This window comes from Drosophila suzukii, unplaced genomic scaffold (assembly GCF_043229965.1).
Source record: "Drosophila suzukii unplaced genomic scaffold, CBGP_Dsuzu_IsoJpt1.0 scf_20, whole genome shotgun sequence".
In the NCBI taxonomy this organism is placed as follows: Eukaryota; Metazoa; Arthropoda; class Insecta; order Diptera; family Drosophilidae; genus Drosophila; species Drosophila suzukii.
In genome coordinates this window covers 535,332-549,000 of record NW_027255907.1, presented here as the reverse complement: position 1 = coordinate 549,000, position 13,669 = coordinate 535,332, and the positions used below count along the sequence as shown (strand labels likewise).

General features: G+C 37.8%; 1 protein-coding gene and 1 long non-coding RNA gene across 4 annotated transcripts; both read right to left on the bottom strand.

The window, feature by feature from the left end:
* Nucleotides 1-55: 55 nt before the first annotated feature.
* Nucleotides 56-7,780, bottom strand: LOC118879741 (uncharacterized). Of its 3 annotated transcripts, none has more exons than XM_070998996.1 (3): nt 7,444-7,778; nt 3,678-7,388; nt 56-3,622 (listed from the first exon to the last, which is right to left on the bottom strand). In XM_070998996.1, exon 3 carries the CDS (start codon nt 1,493-1,495, stop codon nt 323-325), a length of 1,173 nt encoding a protein of 390 aa, XP_070855097.1. In that variant the 5' UTR covers nt 1,496-3,622; nt 3,678-7,388; nt 7,444-7,778; the 3' UTR covers nt 56-322. The 3 variants fall into 3 exon arrangements, 1 of the variants encoding a protein (XP_070855097.1); XR_011605605.1 differs by having other exon boundaries at nt 2,544-3,622; nt 3,678-7,385; nt 7,444-7,780; XR_011605606.1 differs by having other exon boundaries at nt 2,544-3,619; nt 7,444-7,779.
* A 2,221-nt stretch (nt 7,781-10,001) lies between these two features.
* Nucleotides 10,002-11,436, bottom strand: LOC139354749 (uncharacterized). Its single transcript, XR_011605613.1, has 3 exons — nt 10,974-11,436; nt 10,706-10,837; nt 10,002-10,651 (listed from the first exon to the last, which is right to left on the bottom strand). It is a non-coding gene; the product is annotated as an uncharacterized lncRNA (long non-coding RNA).
* Nucleotides 11,437-13,669: the final 2,233 nt, after the last annotated feature.

Sequence of the window (13,669 nt, the reverse complement as noted above, 5' to 3'; positions counted from 1 at the left end):
AAATTATAGCACTTTTTGCAGGGAACGAACCGATCTCGGGAGAAGTTTTCGACAAAGAGGAGGAAATCATGGCGTCTAGAGTGGATGTAGGATGCACAAAATCCCCAAAATCCATAAAAATGGTATTTTTGGTATTCTAGCGAGGATCGGATTCTTGCTACTGAAGGGTTGCATCTGGGCTATTTATGTTAATTACCATGGGTAATGTCTTGACTAGGAATGCCAACTTGGCCGAAAATACTGACTCCCACAACCACAGTTTTGATTTTTAGTCCCTGACTAACAATTAAAACTGAAAAAGGAGTCAGGAGAAGTCAACGCTTTAAAACTTAGTGCCGCGATAAAATTCTTCGTGGCGGTCACACGCCTTACGCAAAGCTTCCAAAGAAGGGGTGTCAACATGCAGTAACTCAAGTTTCAAGTCTGGCTTAAGATTGTGGCGCACTTCGCTGGCTAGCTCACTATCATGCATGGGTTCTCGGAGGGAATTAGCTATGATAAGCATTGCGTCAAGAAAGTCGTCAAAACTTTCGTTTGAACCCTGCTTACGACGACGCATGGCACTTTTTATTTCACGGTCTGATCTCTGATCTGAGTATCTCTCCTTTAAGCGTCTGCATAATACATGCCAGTTCATGTCATCTACCGACCTATGAACACGCCAGTAAAAAGATAGAGCAGGACCTGCAAATAGCAAATTTGCAAACTGCGACAACAAATCGAAATTTCCGTTTAGGCTTTGTGTAGTGAGACAGTTTACACGGTATATAAAATCCTCAATTGCGATGTCGTCAGCTGACCCACTGAATTTGATTCGCCAGTTGGAAATCACATTTGAAATTCTGTCAGGACGATCCAAAGAAAGATCGCTGCGATCGCTTCGCACATCCGAAGAGTTCCTAACTCGCTGACTGTTTTGACCCTGATTGTTCTGGAAACCGACTTGTCCTGAATTGTTACGGAATTCGTGCTGCGTATTGTTATCCACAAACGTAGACCTATTCAATTGGCTAAACATCTGAGTCATTTTTTCTGTGATTGTATCTGTCATGGTTACTTGAAATGTTCTCTGGTTCTCTAACATGCTTTTTTGAAATGCTCGCATTTGATTCGCAAGACTTTGCTGATCTGGGTCTTCGGTTACATCTGAGTCAATAGTTTGCCTATTGTCTTGCTGGGGATTCAAGTTGCCATTCTGAGGGACGATAATAATGTTCTGATTATCGGCGTTACGAGACCTAGATCTGGTCATCATTCGATTTTGCATACCGGAATTCGGATTAGATACCGTCTGGGACTGAGAACATGGTTGAGAGCATGTTGGACAAGTGTTGCTATCCTGCAGCCAGTTTTGTAGACAAGCCTTATGAAAGCAATGTTTACAAGCAGTTTCAATTAAATCCAATTCGAAAACTACTGCGTTGCAGAGGGTGCACATCACTGAGACATCATCACCTAGAGAAACTAAGTTCTCGTTGCTGTGCCTAACCGACATTTTTAAAACCTAACTAAACAACCAACTAATCTCAAAAACTTAAAAAGAGAAATGGAAGATATACGATATGCGATAGAAATATACGATATGCGATAGATATGTACGATATGCGATAGAAGTATACGATAATCATTCAACAATGACAAGACGAGAAAGATCCTTGAGAAATACGGAATGCGGTAGTATCATAAAAATATGAGGGGCTTATCCTGAGGAGTAATGTAGCAGCAGGTTGATTTTCGTTCGATAGGTACTAATTATTAACTGAAAATGTTTGCGGAATTAATTATATAAAAATAGTATTTTGAGGTCTAACCAATCAAAAGAGGGACTAGCCGAATTTTTCCAGCTAGAACAAATCTCGATTTTAATTGGATAGAAGATGTGGTTTGAAAACTGAAAACTTGGTAAAGAACCGACCTTAAATCAGAACTAAAATTCCGAAGTATCAAATAATCAAAATGGAATGTTTTTAACTATAATGTCCGAGTATGACCGAACTGATAGAAAAACATGTAACAAAAGTATAACATTTCTGCTGGTATGGCTCCGAATCTATCCAGAGTACCATCAAATCCAAGTCAAAAATGAAATACTAACTGAAACTACAATTTTACAAAAATGGATGGATTGAAATATTTTCGGGAAGCTCGGCTGTCAAACGACAGATGCCTGATCAGGCATCGGGCTTGCTCCATTGTTGGGCGCCATTTAATTCTGTAACGAACACACTCTATGAGCGTTGTCCACCCTAACACCTCTGTCTACGCTTTGACCGGCCTACTCAGGGAGATGGGTGTGGGTTTGTGTTAAGATGAAACAAGAGTGTCACAGAACTAACAATAGTAGACAGAGAGACGGTAACGATAAGAATTTTTAACCCATCGGCTAAGATTCGGACGAGAGACTGTACCTATCGAAGACGGAGGCCCAGATGTTATTGGCCACCTTCTATACCCACCCTACCTGTGAAGTCTCATTAGACTCCACCCTTAAAACAACCGCTGCGCTACATCCTCTAAGGTGCCCTCAAAAGATCACAAATTAATTCATCTTAAATTTCATTTAATACGGCAAATACGATAATATGGTTCATGGTTCTTAATACTACAAATCCTAACACTAAAGCCTTAGAACTAAGCGTTCTTTACGCCAAAAGACTCTCTATATGATCGAGTGTCAGTACAAGATTATCAAATAGGAAAAGAAATGGATATTTTGTTTACGTTAAATTATTACGAAACTGATTACATATTTTATCGATATGCGGCAAGCTTATTCAAAAATTACAGGAAATCACTTAGGCGGATTACGTTAAATTAGATAAGTGCAAACGATTCTTATTTAATATTTATATCAATACGCGAATGTGGAAAAATTACATGTATATATTGGTACCAAAAGTGTGCGGGCTCAGACAAGAATGAATATATATGTAGGAATGTAAATGATTTACGGCTATGCCGTACTTACGAACTCTCCAACGAAGTCAGCAGGCCTGATGACGATCGATGTGCGCTGTAGGATAATTTAATTTAAGTGTATATATGTCATACTATGTCGTAAGCACACACGCAAGTATAAAAGCTAAATAGGAATCGTAAATTAAATTAGAAACTCGTCATACAAATATTTAAAATAAGAAAATTAAACTACAATCGCTTTAGCGATACAAAAACGAGTTGGCAGTCCCGGCCAAAATTAACTGGAAGCCAGAATTGGAACTGAAATTCCAATTGGGAAGCGGCGTCCGCCTCCGCTGTCTTGCCCGAATTACGCCGAATCGGCGCCGGTGCGTTTTTCGCCCGAACTGCAACTTGATCTGACTTGTAGATCGTGGTGCGGGCTTGGCAAGGTCAAAACCTCACGCGGGTTGACTGCGGCGATTTTTGAAGCCGCTTATGGTATGCCGATGATGAAATTAATCCAGGTGTGGCAAAGAAGACAGATTCCTTTCACGCGGTGTGCGGTATAAGAATCCCAAATGGCGATTATGGCCTGGCGCTGAAGAAATGTATGGTTCCGCTGATGAATCGCTGCACGCGGCACCTGCTCCTTGCTGTGCGCAGAGGGAGGACTGTAAAACTTCTGTCAATTCCGAGAATTTGCACGTGGGTCTGGTCACTGCTGTTTTCCGGGAATTACAATTAGATTTTTCCAATATATCGTCGAATAATCTTACCACCAATATTGGGAGTGATAACAGGTCGTACTGCTCAACCAAAATTCCTAGAATTTCACACGCGGATGTGTGGATGCGAACGGGTTTGAAAATTATAGCACTTTTTGCAGAGAACGAACCGATCTCGGGAGAAGCTTGCGACAAAGAGGAGGAAATCATGGCGTCTAGAGTGGATGTAGGATGCACAAAATCCCCAAAATCCATAAAAATGGTATTTTTGGTATTCTAGCGAGGATCGGATCCTTGCTACTGAAGGGTTGCATCTGGGCTATTTATGTTAATTACCATGGGTAATGTCTTAACTAGTAATGCCAACTTAGCCGAAAATACTGACTCCCACAACCACAGTTTTGATTTTTAGTCCCTGACTAACAATTAAAACTGAAAAAGGAGTCAGGAGAAGTCAACGCTTTAAAACTTAGTGCCGCGATAAAATTTTTCGTGGCGGTGACACACCTTACGCAAAGCTTCCAAAGAAGGGGTGTCAACATGCAGTAACTCAAGTTTCAAGTCTGCCTTAAGATTGTGGCGCACTTCGCTGGCTAACTCACTATCATGCATGGGTTCTCGGAGGGAATTAGCTATGATAAGCATTGCGTCAAGAAAGTCATCAAAACTTTCGTTTGAACCCTCCTTACGACGACGCATTGCACTTTTTATTTCACGGTCTGATCTCTGATCTGAGTATGTCTCCTTTAAGCGTCTGCATAATACATGCCAGTTCATGTCATCTACCGACCTATGAACACGCCAGTAAAAAGATAGAGCAGGACCTGCAAATAGCAAATTTGCAAACTGCGACAACAAATCGAATTTTCCGTTTAGGCTTTGTGTAGTGAGACAGTTTACACGATATATAAAATCCTCAATTGCGATGTCGTCAGCTGACCCACTGAATTTGATTCGCCAGTTGGAAATCACATTTGAAATTCTGTCAGGACGATCCAAAGAAAGATCGCTGCGATCGCTTCGCACATCCGGAGAGTTCCTAACTCGCTGACTGTTTTGACCCTGATTGTTCTGGAAATCGACTTGTCCTGAATTGTTATGGAATTCGTGATGCGTATTGTTATCCACAAACGTAGACCTATTCAGTTGGCTAAACATCTGAGTCATTTTTTCTGTGATTGTATCTGTCATGGTTACTTGAAATGTTCTCTGGTTCTCTAACATGCTTTTTTGAAATGCTCGCATTTGATTCGCAAGACTTTGCTGATCTGGGTCTTCGGTTACATCTGAGTCAATAGTTTGCCTATTGTCTTGCTGGGGATTCAAGTTGCCATTCTGAGGGACGATAATAATGTTCTGATTATCGGCGTTACGAGACCTAGATCTGGTCATCATTCGATTTTGCATACCGGAATTCGGATTAGATACCGTCTGGGACTGAGAACATGGTTGAGAGCATGTTGGACAAGTGTTGCTATCCTGCAGCCAGTTTTGTAGACAAGCCTTATGAAAGCAATGTTTACAAGCAGTTTCAATTAAATCCAATTCGAAAACTACTGCGTTGCAGAGGGTGCACATCACTGAGACATCATCACCTAGAGAAACTAAGTTCTCGTTGCTGTGCCTAACCGACATTTTTAAAACCTAACTAAACAACCAACTAATCTCAAAAACTTAAAAAGAGAAATGGAAGATATACGATATGCGATAGAAATATACGATATGCGATAGATATGTACGATATGCGATAGAAGTATACGATAATCATTCAACAATGACAAGACGAGAAAGATCCTTGAGAAATACGGAATGCGGTAGTATCATAAAAATATGAGGGGCTTATCCTGAGGAGTAATGTAGCAGCAGGTTGATTTTCGTTCGATAGGTACTAATTATTAACTGAAAATGTTTGCGGAATTAATTATATAAAAATAGTATTTTGAGGTCTAACCAATCAAAAGAGGGACTAGCCGAATTTTTCCAGCTAGAACAAATCTCGATTTTAATTGGATAGAAGATGTGGTTTGAAAACTGAAAACTTGGTAAAGAACCGACCTTAAATCAGAACTAAAATTCCGAAGTATCAAATAATCAAAATGGAATGTTTTTAACTATAATGTCCGAGTATGACCGAACTGATAGAAAAACATGTAACAAAAGTATAACATTTCTGCTGGTATGGCTCCGAATCTATCCAGAGTACCATCAAATCCAAGTCAAAAATGAAATACTAACTGAAACTACAATTTTACAAAAATGGATGGATTGAAATATTTTCGGGAAGCTCGGCTGTCAAACGACAGATGCCTGATCAGGCATCGGGCTTGCTCCATTGTTGGGCGCCATTTAATTCTGTAACGAACACACTCTATGAGCGTTGTCCACCCTAACACCTCTGTCTACGCTTTGACCGGCCTACTCAGGGAGATGGGTGTGGGTTTGTGTTAAGATGAAACAAGAGTGTCACAGAACTAACAATAGTAGACAGAGAGACGGTAACGATAAGAATTTTTAACCCATCGGCTAAGATTCGGACGAGAGACTGTACCTATCGAAGACGGAGGCCCAGATGTTATTGGCCACCTTCTATACCCACCCTACCTGTGAAGTCTCATTAGACTCCACCCTTAAAACAACCGCTGCGCTACATCCTCTAAGGTGCCCTCAAAAGATCACAAATTAATTCATCTTAAATTTCATTTAATACGGCAAATACGATAATATGGTTCATGGTTCTTAATACTACAAATCCTAACACTAAAGCCTTAGAACTAAGCGTTCTTTACGCCAAAAGACTCTCTATATGATCGAGTGTCAGTACAAGATTATCAAATAGGAAAAGAAATGGATATTTTGTTTACGTTAAATTATTACGAAACTGATTACATATTTTATCGATATGCGGCAAGCTTATTCAAAAATTACAGGAAATCACTTAGGCGGATTACGTTAAATTAGATAAGTGCAAACGATTCTTATTTAATATTTATATCAATACGCGAATGTGGAAAAATTACATGTATATATTGGTACCAAAAGTGTGCGGGCTCAGACAAGAATGAATATATATGTAGGAATGTAAATGATTTACGGCTATGCCGTACTTACGAACTCTCCAACGAAGTCAGCAGGCCTGATGACGATCGATGTGCGCTGTAGGATAATTTAATTTAAGTGTATATATGTCATACTATGTCGTAAGCACACACGCAAGTATAAAAGCTAAATAGGAATCGTAAATTAAATTAGAAACTCGTCATACAAATATTTAAAATAAGAAAATTAAACTACAATCGCTTTAGCGATACAAAAACGAGTTGGCAGTCCCGGCCAAAATTAACTGGAAGCCAGAATTGGAACTGAAATTCCAATTGGGAAGCGGCGTCCGCCTCCGCTGTCTTGCCCGAATTACGCCGAATCGGCGCCGGTGCGTTTTTCGCCCGAACTGCAACTTGATCTGACTTGTAGATCGTGGTGCGGGCTTGGCAAGGTCAAAACCTCACGCGGGTTGACTGCGGCGATTTTTGAAGCCGCTTATGGTATGCCGATGATGAAATTAATCCAGGTGTGGCAAAGAAGACAGATTCCTTTCACGCGGTGTGCGGTATAAGAATCCCAAATGGCGATTATGGCCTGGCGCTGAAGAAATGTATGGTTCCGCTGATGAATCGCTGCACGCGGCACCTGCTCCTTGCTGTGCGCAGAGGGAGGACTGTAAAACTTCTGTCAATTCCGAGAATTTGCACGTGGGTCTGGTCACTGCTGTTTTCCGGGAATTACAATTAGATTTTTCCAATATATCGTCGAATAATCTTACCACCAATATTGGGAGTGATAACAGGTCGTACTGCTCAACCAAAATTCCTAGAATTTCACACGCGGATGTGTGGATGCGAACGGGTTTGAAAATTATAGCACTTTTTGCAGAGAACGAACCGATCTCGGGAGAAGCTTGCGACAAAGAGGAGGAAATCATGGCGTCTAGAGTGGATGTAGGATGCACAAAATCCCCAAAATCCATAAAAATGGTATTTTTGGTATTCTAGCGAGGATCGGATCCTTGCTACTGAAGGGTTGCATCTGGGCTATTTATGTTAATTACCATGGGTAATGTCTTAACTAGTAATGCCAACTTAGCCGAAAATACTGACTCCCACAAATTTTCATGCTAGAATAAAAATTTTAACTGAAATGAATTGGTCGCGTCAATACCTATCGCCCATAACGCTTAAATCTGTCTACCCCCGGTAGGTGGCGCATTTTAATATCGCTATGCTGCTTGCATATCTTCATTTCCCTTTGGTCCCTTTTCGTGAGTAACGGGTATCTAATAGTCGAGGTACTTAACAATAGCGATCTTCCTTGTTAAATTTAATAATTATAACTGCACGGGTATCCTTTCCTTTCTTGTTAATTTTTTGCTTCTTGTATACAAATGTATATCAAAGCCCCTATAAATTCGTTTAAATTATTTATTTTAAATATATTTCGGGTCCATTATAAAATGTTTGGATGACTTAGCAATACATGGCCGATTACTCTGAGATTGGACCCTTCATTTAGCTATGTAATAGTGACAGAAAGCTCTTCTCCTGTCCTCAATAGATGACTTCCAGCGGAGTAGGCGACGTCAACATACCTAGCTGGGCAACCTGTACAGCAACTGTTCGGCTCAGACAAATTTATAGCAGTTTAACAGAACAGCAAGTTACAGTGTCCAAGAAGTAAATATATGCGAATTTGACAAATACAATTAATTAAATACAATTGAATTACAGATAGCAACCATTTGAGTAGGGTGTATTTGTATGTTCTGGATCAATGGGGGGTTTGTATGTTCTGGATCACTTTTTTATTGTATGTTCTGACTCACTGTTTCGCTGGTGCGGGGGCGCTTATCGCGAGCGGAAGTTGTTGTTGTGGAAGCTGCTAGGGCCGCGCTCACTTCCCCTCCCACTCCCCCTCCCAGTTCCCCTCCCGCTTGTCCTCCCGCTTGTCCTGGTGCTTGACCCTCTGGGGAGTTGCGCTCACTTCCCCTCCCCCCCTTCCCCTCCCGCTTGTCATCGGACTCTCACTCTCGTTTGCGATAGCGTCCACTCCGCACTCCCACTTGTCCTCTCACTCTCGTTTAAAAGTTATGTATGTATATATTATTTTCTTCGGTTTACAAACTCTTGTATTACGTGAATATTAATATAGTACAAACAATTTGTAACCATAGAAAACAATATACTCTTTTTATCTCACTTTACTTTAAAAATATATTTTTTTTGTCGTTACTCGTTTAAAAATTATATACGTATGTATATTATTTTCTTTGGACTACAAATCTCCGTATTATGTGAATATTAATATAGTACAAAGAGTATGTAGCCCCATAGAAAACAATAAACTCTATTTTTTATCTCACTTCACTTTCTCTACATTTTTGAAGGCTTAAAATATATATTTTTAATGTCATCATGACGAATAATCTATTAAATATATTAGATTTTCCACACAATAACATTAAAAAGAATATACCCTTTATCTCACTTCACTTTCTCTGCATTTTGAAGGCTTTGAATATATTTTTGAAGTTATCGTGTTTAAAGATCTTTTAAATATATTAGATTTTTCCATACCATAACGTTAAAACAATAAACAATATACTCTTTTTTTACCCTCACTTCAATTTTTCCGCGTTTTTGAAGGCTTTAAATATATTTTTTGATGTAATCGTGGTGCAATATCTATTAAATATATTAGATTTTTCAACACAATAACACCAAAACAATATACTCTTTCACTTAACTTTCTCTGCATTTTTGAAGGCTTTAAATATATTTTTGATGTCACCGTGGTGCTATATTTATTAAATATATCAGATATTTTTCCCATGATGACAACAAATAATATACTCTTTTATCACACACTTCACTTTTGTTAATTTCTACACACACACGCACATTATTGAAGGCTTTAGATATATCTTTTTTTTGTTATCGCGGAAAGAGTTCTTCTATTAAATAAATAGCAAATCTCTTTCCGCGACACAAAAAAAAAATACTCTTTATCTCACATCACTTTCTCTGCATTTCTGTTTTTTTTTTTCTTTTGAAGGCTTTAAAAATATATTTTTTTCCTGATCGCGTAAAAAGATCTATTAAATATAGCAGATCTTCCTCATCGATACAGAAAAAATATACTCTTCAACTTACGTTACACACACACACACACACACACACGATCGTTGATTTTGATATTGTTTCTGTTCAACGTTCTAGTGCCATATTTTGTGAATATTTATATAATCAATAGATCGTTAAACAGAAACAATATAATATTGTTTTTTTTTGTTTTTGTGACTGTAAGCTGAAATGAGAACGTTGTATATTAAGAGATTCTATTTTCAGGAGTAAATAAGTTTTTTATTAATGTTGATAGGTTAATATATATATATTGGTTATTGTTATATATGTGTATATTATTAATATCGCCTTTCAATTCTCTCAGCCAAGTCCTGGTAGCGTTGTATTATAATATAAACTCCTACTTTAAAACGTTTTCTAATGTTACGTGAAAACTTCAATTCGCTGTCTGATATGTGTGCCCCTATCGTCATCATATTTCGTAAGGTCTGTAGTTCAAAATCAGGGAGAATGTCTTCATACTCAATGCAAAATTCATCGATTTCTTTTTTTAGCTCATCAACTTCGTCTGTATTAACGAATGTTTCAATCTCATAACTGCTTAATTCTTTCCTATTATTGTATCCCGCACCGAAAACGTCATCATCATCTTCAATAATAATCTTAGCATTTTTTTTTGTTGGGTTTTCACGCAAAAAGCGATAGCGTTGCATTAAATTAAACGCTCCCCACATGAATTGCCCACTGATTGGGCGTAAGGCTCTGTAGTCCCCCGGAGTAAGTACTGTTCTTACTGTCAAAAGTCTTTTTACGGTGCGTAAGGTTCTCAGATCGGCGCTAGATATTACATCATCGTATAACGTACGAAACTCTTCAATTTCATCCTTTAGCTCTCTGTTGATAGATCTTCGTTTAGCAAGAGAGTTAACAGTGGTGGATTTAACCAACTTATTGGGTCGAGGATCTTCCTTTTCAGCAACACCAGCAGCAGCAGCAGCATCAGCATCAGCAACACCAGCAGCAGCAGCATCATCAGTAGTACCATCATCAGTACTAGCAGCATCACCATCACCATCAAACCTTTATTTTTTTTTTTGATTGAAAAAATATAAATAAAAAAAGAGATGAAGAATAAATTATAATTTTACATTCTTTTTTTATGTTTTTTTTTTTGTTTTGTCTAGGCGCAGCAGGTATGGTTATGGTGGAGACCTACGTTATTATCCTCAATGGTGTCCTCAGGAATTTGATTTAAGATCTTGTAATCGTGGACGGTATAGTCTTCTTCTTCTTCGTCTTCTTCTGAGGTTGCGTAACCGGGTTGTCTGTGGGTACACACCACACATTTGCAATTGGAGCATCGAAGCGCTTTCGGTGGTCTACTCAATTTGCTTAACCAATTTGAACCGGATGCTTCTTCTGCTCCTACTACCACTTTCTTGAATTTGATCGTTTGTGACTCCATGTTAACTTCTGCTTGCTTGCTTAGTTTTGGTTATATATATTGTTCACGTACTTAATTCAATTATGAACTGACTTTGAATTTGACCGTCTCAGCGCTATTTATTGGAAATTTTTCGCTGATTGAGTGTGTGTATGTGGACGCTACATTTTCTCGCAATCACTTGCAAATACAAAGTAAGTGTTTTTTGTTTGAAATCCCTTTTGAACACCGGATGTGCGATAACTGCATCCATTTGCATCCATTAATTTGTTTATTTCTACCCCCACGCTCAATTTTTATATTTGAGTAGGTGGCTTGCTGGTTTTTTTTCGTTTTTTTTTAAGTTATGTGAAAGATAACGAAGAAAAAAAGGTCATTAAAATTTATTGGCTGAGTGGATGATAAGAGTATACTTTGAGAAAAAAAATGTGATTTAAATTCACAACTGCGCAATAAGTGCACACACACACACAATCACCTGCAATACAAAGTATGTATTTTTATTTTTTGTATTTTTTTCTTGTGATAACGAAGAAATAAAGTGAAATAAACGTTCAATACTGATTGTCTCAATATATTGATTGCATTTTATATTTAGTGTTCTCTTCTGATAATTGCTTTTATACAAACAACGAATTGATATAGCCGACTCTTTATATTGGAGATTAAAGTGCCTATAGAATGGTACTGTTGCATTCAGTATTCCTCCAATATTTTTCTCCCTTTCTATTAGGTTTGCTTGAAACAATTCGATTACTTGATCAACCGTAACTTTAATATTATCCTCGGCATTGTCCTCATCGTTAGCTGTTGATGTTGGTGGTGCTGCTGGTGGTGTTGGTGTTGACGATTCAGTTATCAAATCCACCCACTCACTGGGCTTTATTGTTGTGGTTGGTGGTGGTGGTGGTGGTGGTGTTGACGATGGTTGTCTCATAAATTCTAATGAGAGGTTTACTTTTAACACCTCGTTGTTCGATAATGTTATATTAAATTCTACACTTTTTGTATTTGTATTGATACTATTGGTGATATTCAGAATAGAAGCAAATTCAGGATTCGGAATAGGATTACAGTTTCCCTCCCCGAAATTGCAACCGAATAGTAAAATAATTACAATGATTATTATTCGCAACATTTTTATTTTTATTTTTTATATTTTTTTTACGTTTTTATTCTCGTTTTGATTGTAGTTTCTAGCTTGCAGTTCGACTTGCTACTAATGCTTGCTTGCTTGCATTCTCACAGAGAACGCAATAGAAAAAATATTCACATATACGTACATTGTATATATATATTTATAATATTTTTCTAACCTCGTTTGATTGCGGTGTATATTCGAATAATTTATCATGAATTATGAGACAGTATGCAAATGTTTTTGAAGGGATATTACTTTGTGTTTTAATCTCAATTCGTATATCAATGGGTCCACTTTTTACTGCTTCATTTTGATGCGTTACATCTAATGGGAGCCTTATTTTTATAAGTCTCTAGCGATAATAACGGTTGTGACTCACAGCCGTAGTAACTTTTTTGAAAATTGATATACATCACAGTGCTCTTGAAGCAGAAGCAGGGTTTTTGAAAATGGATGGAAGGTTTTTGAACGTAGAGTTTTCCTACATGAGCTCTAGTTTCAAAATTTGCAAACAGCGAAATCATACCTGATCCTATTTTAAAGTTAGACTGATTTAACCTGTGATAGATGCGTTATTATGAGTAATACATTGCTCATTTCGTCATTGGAGGTCCATAGGTTATATAACATCAAAAGTTTAGTTAATTTTAGTTGATTTACTAATGAGAAAGACAGTTGACTGTCGAGAAAAATTTTTGGTTGAATATAATATAAACATTTGAACTGAACCAATAGCTTCTCTCGACAGTTGACAGTCGCGTATGCTTACTGCGTATGTGCTCAGGTCCCTATGGACGCAAGGCCTCACGGGTGTAACGAGCTATTTACATATCAGCATTGTTATAAGACTTCATAAAAACTGCAAGGCTCTAATGGACAATACGAAAACTTGTCTTCACGATGAAAATAGACGTAAAGTCTGCGGACCTTGCGGTAAAAAAATTTTTTTCGGGAAAAGAAAGCCGAATGAATTTCTTATAAATGAAAAGTATGAATCATTGATTAAGATGTTTATAAACAAAGATTACGATTTAAATAACGAGAAATTTCCCCTAAGCATATGCAGAACCTGCTATCTTACACTATTTGATGCAAGTAAGAATATTTTTACAAGACCTTTACCAGGTATGCCAGATTACATTTGTTTGGTTTTACCTAAAAATACTCGCACATCTACGGACAGTTGTAATTGTTATATATGCTTAACAGGTAGACATAAAGGTCATGAAAAAGTAGTAAAGGGTAGAGGTTGTAAACGAAACTTTGAATCTGAGATTGACACAACTAACGGTCTTTATGGATCCTCAAATATTGACAAACTTGCAAA

Coding starts and splice junctions, on each gene's coding strand:
- LOC118879741 (XM_070998996.1), bottom strand. CDS start 1,495: ATGTCGGTTAGGCACAGCAACGAGAACTTAGTTTCTCTAGGTGATGAT.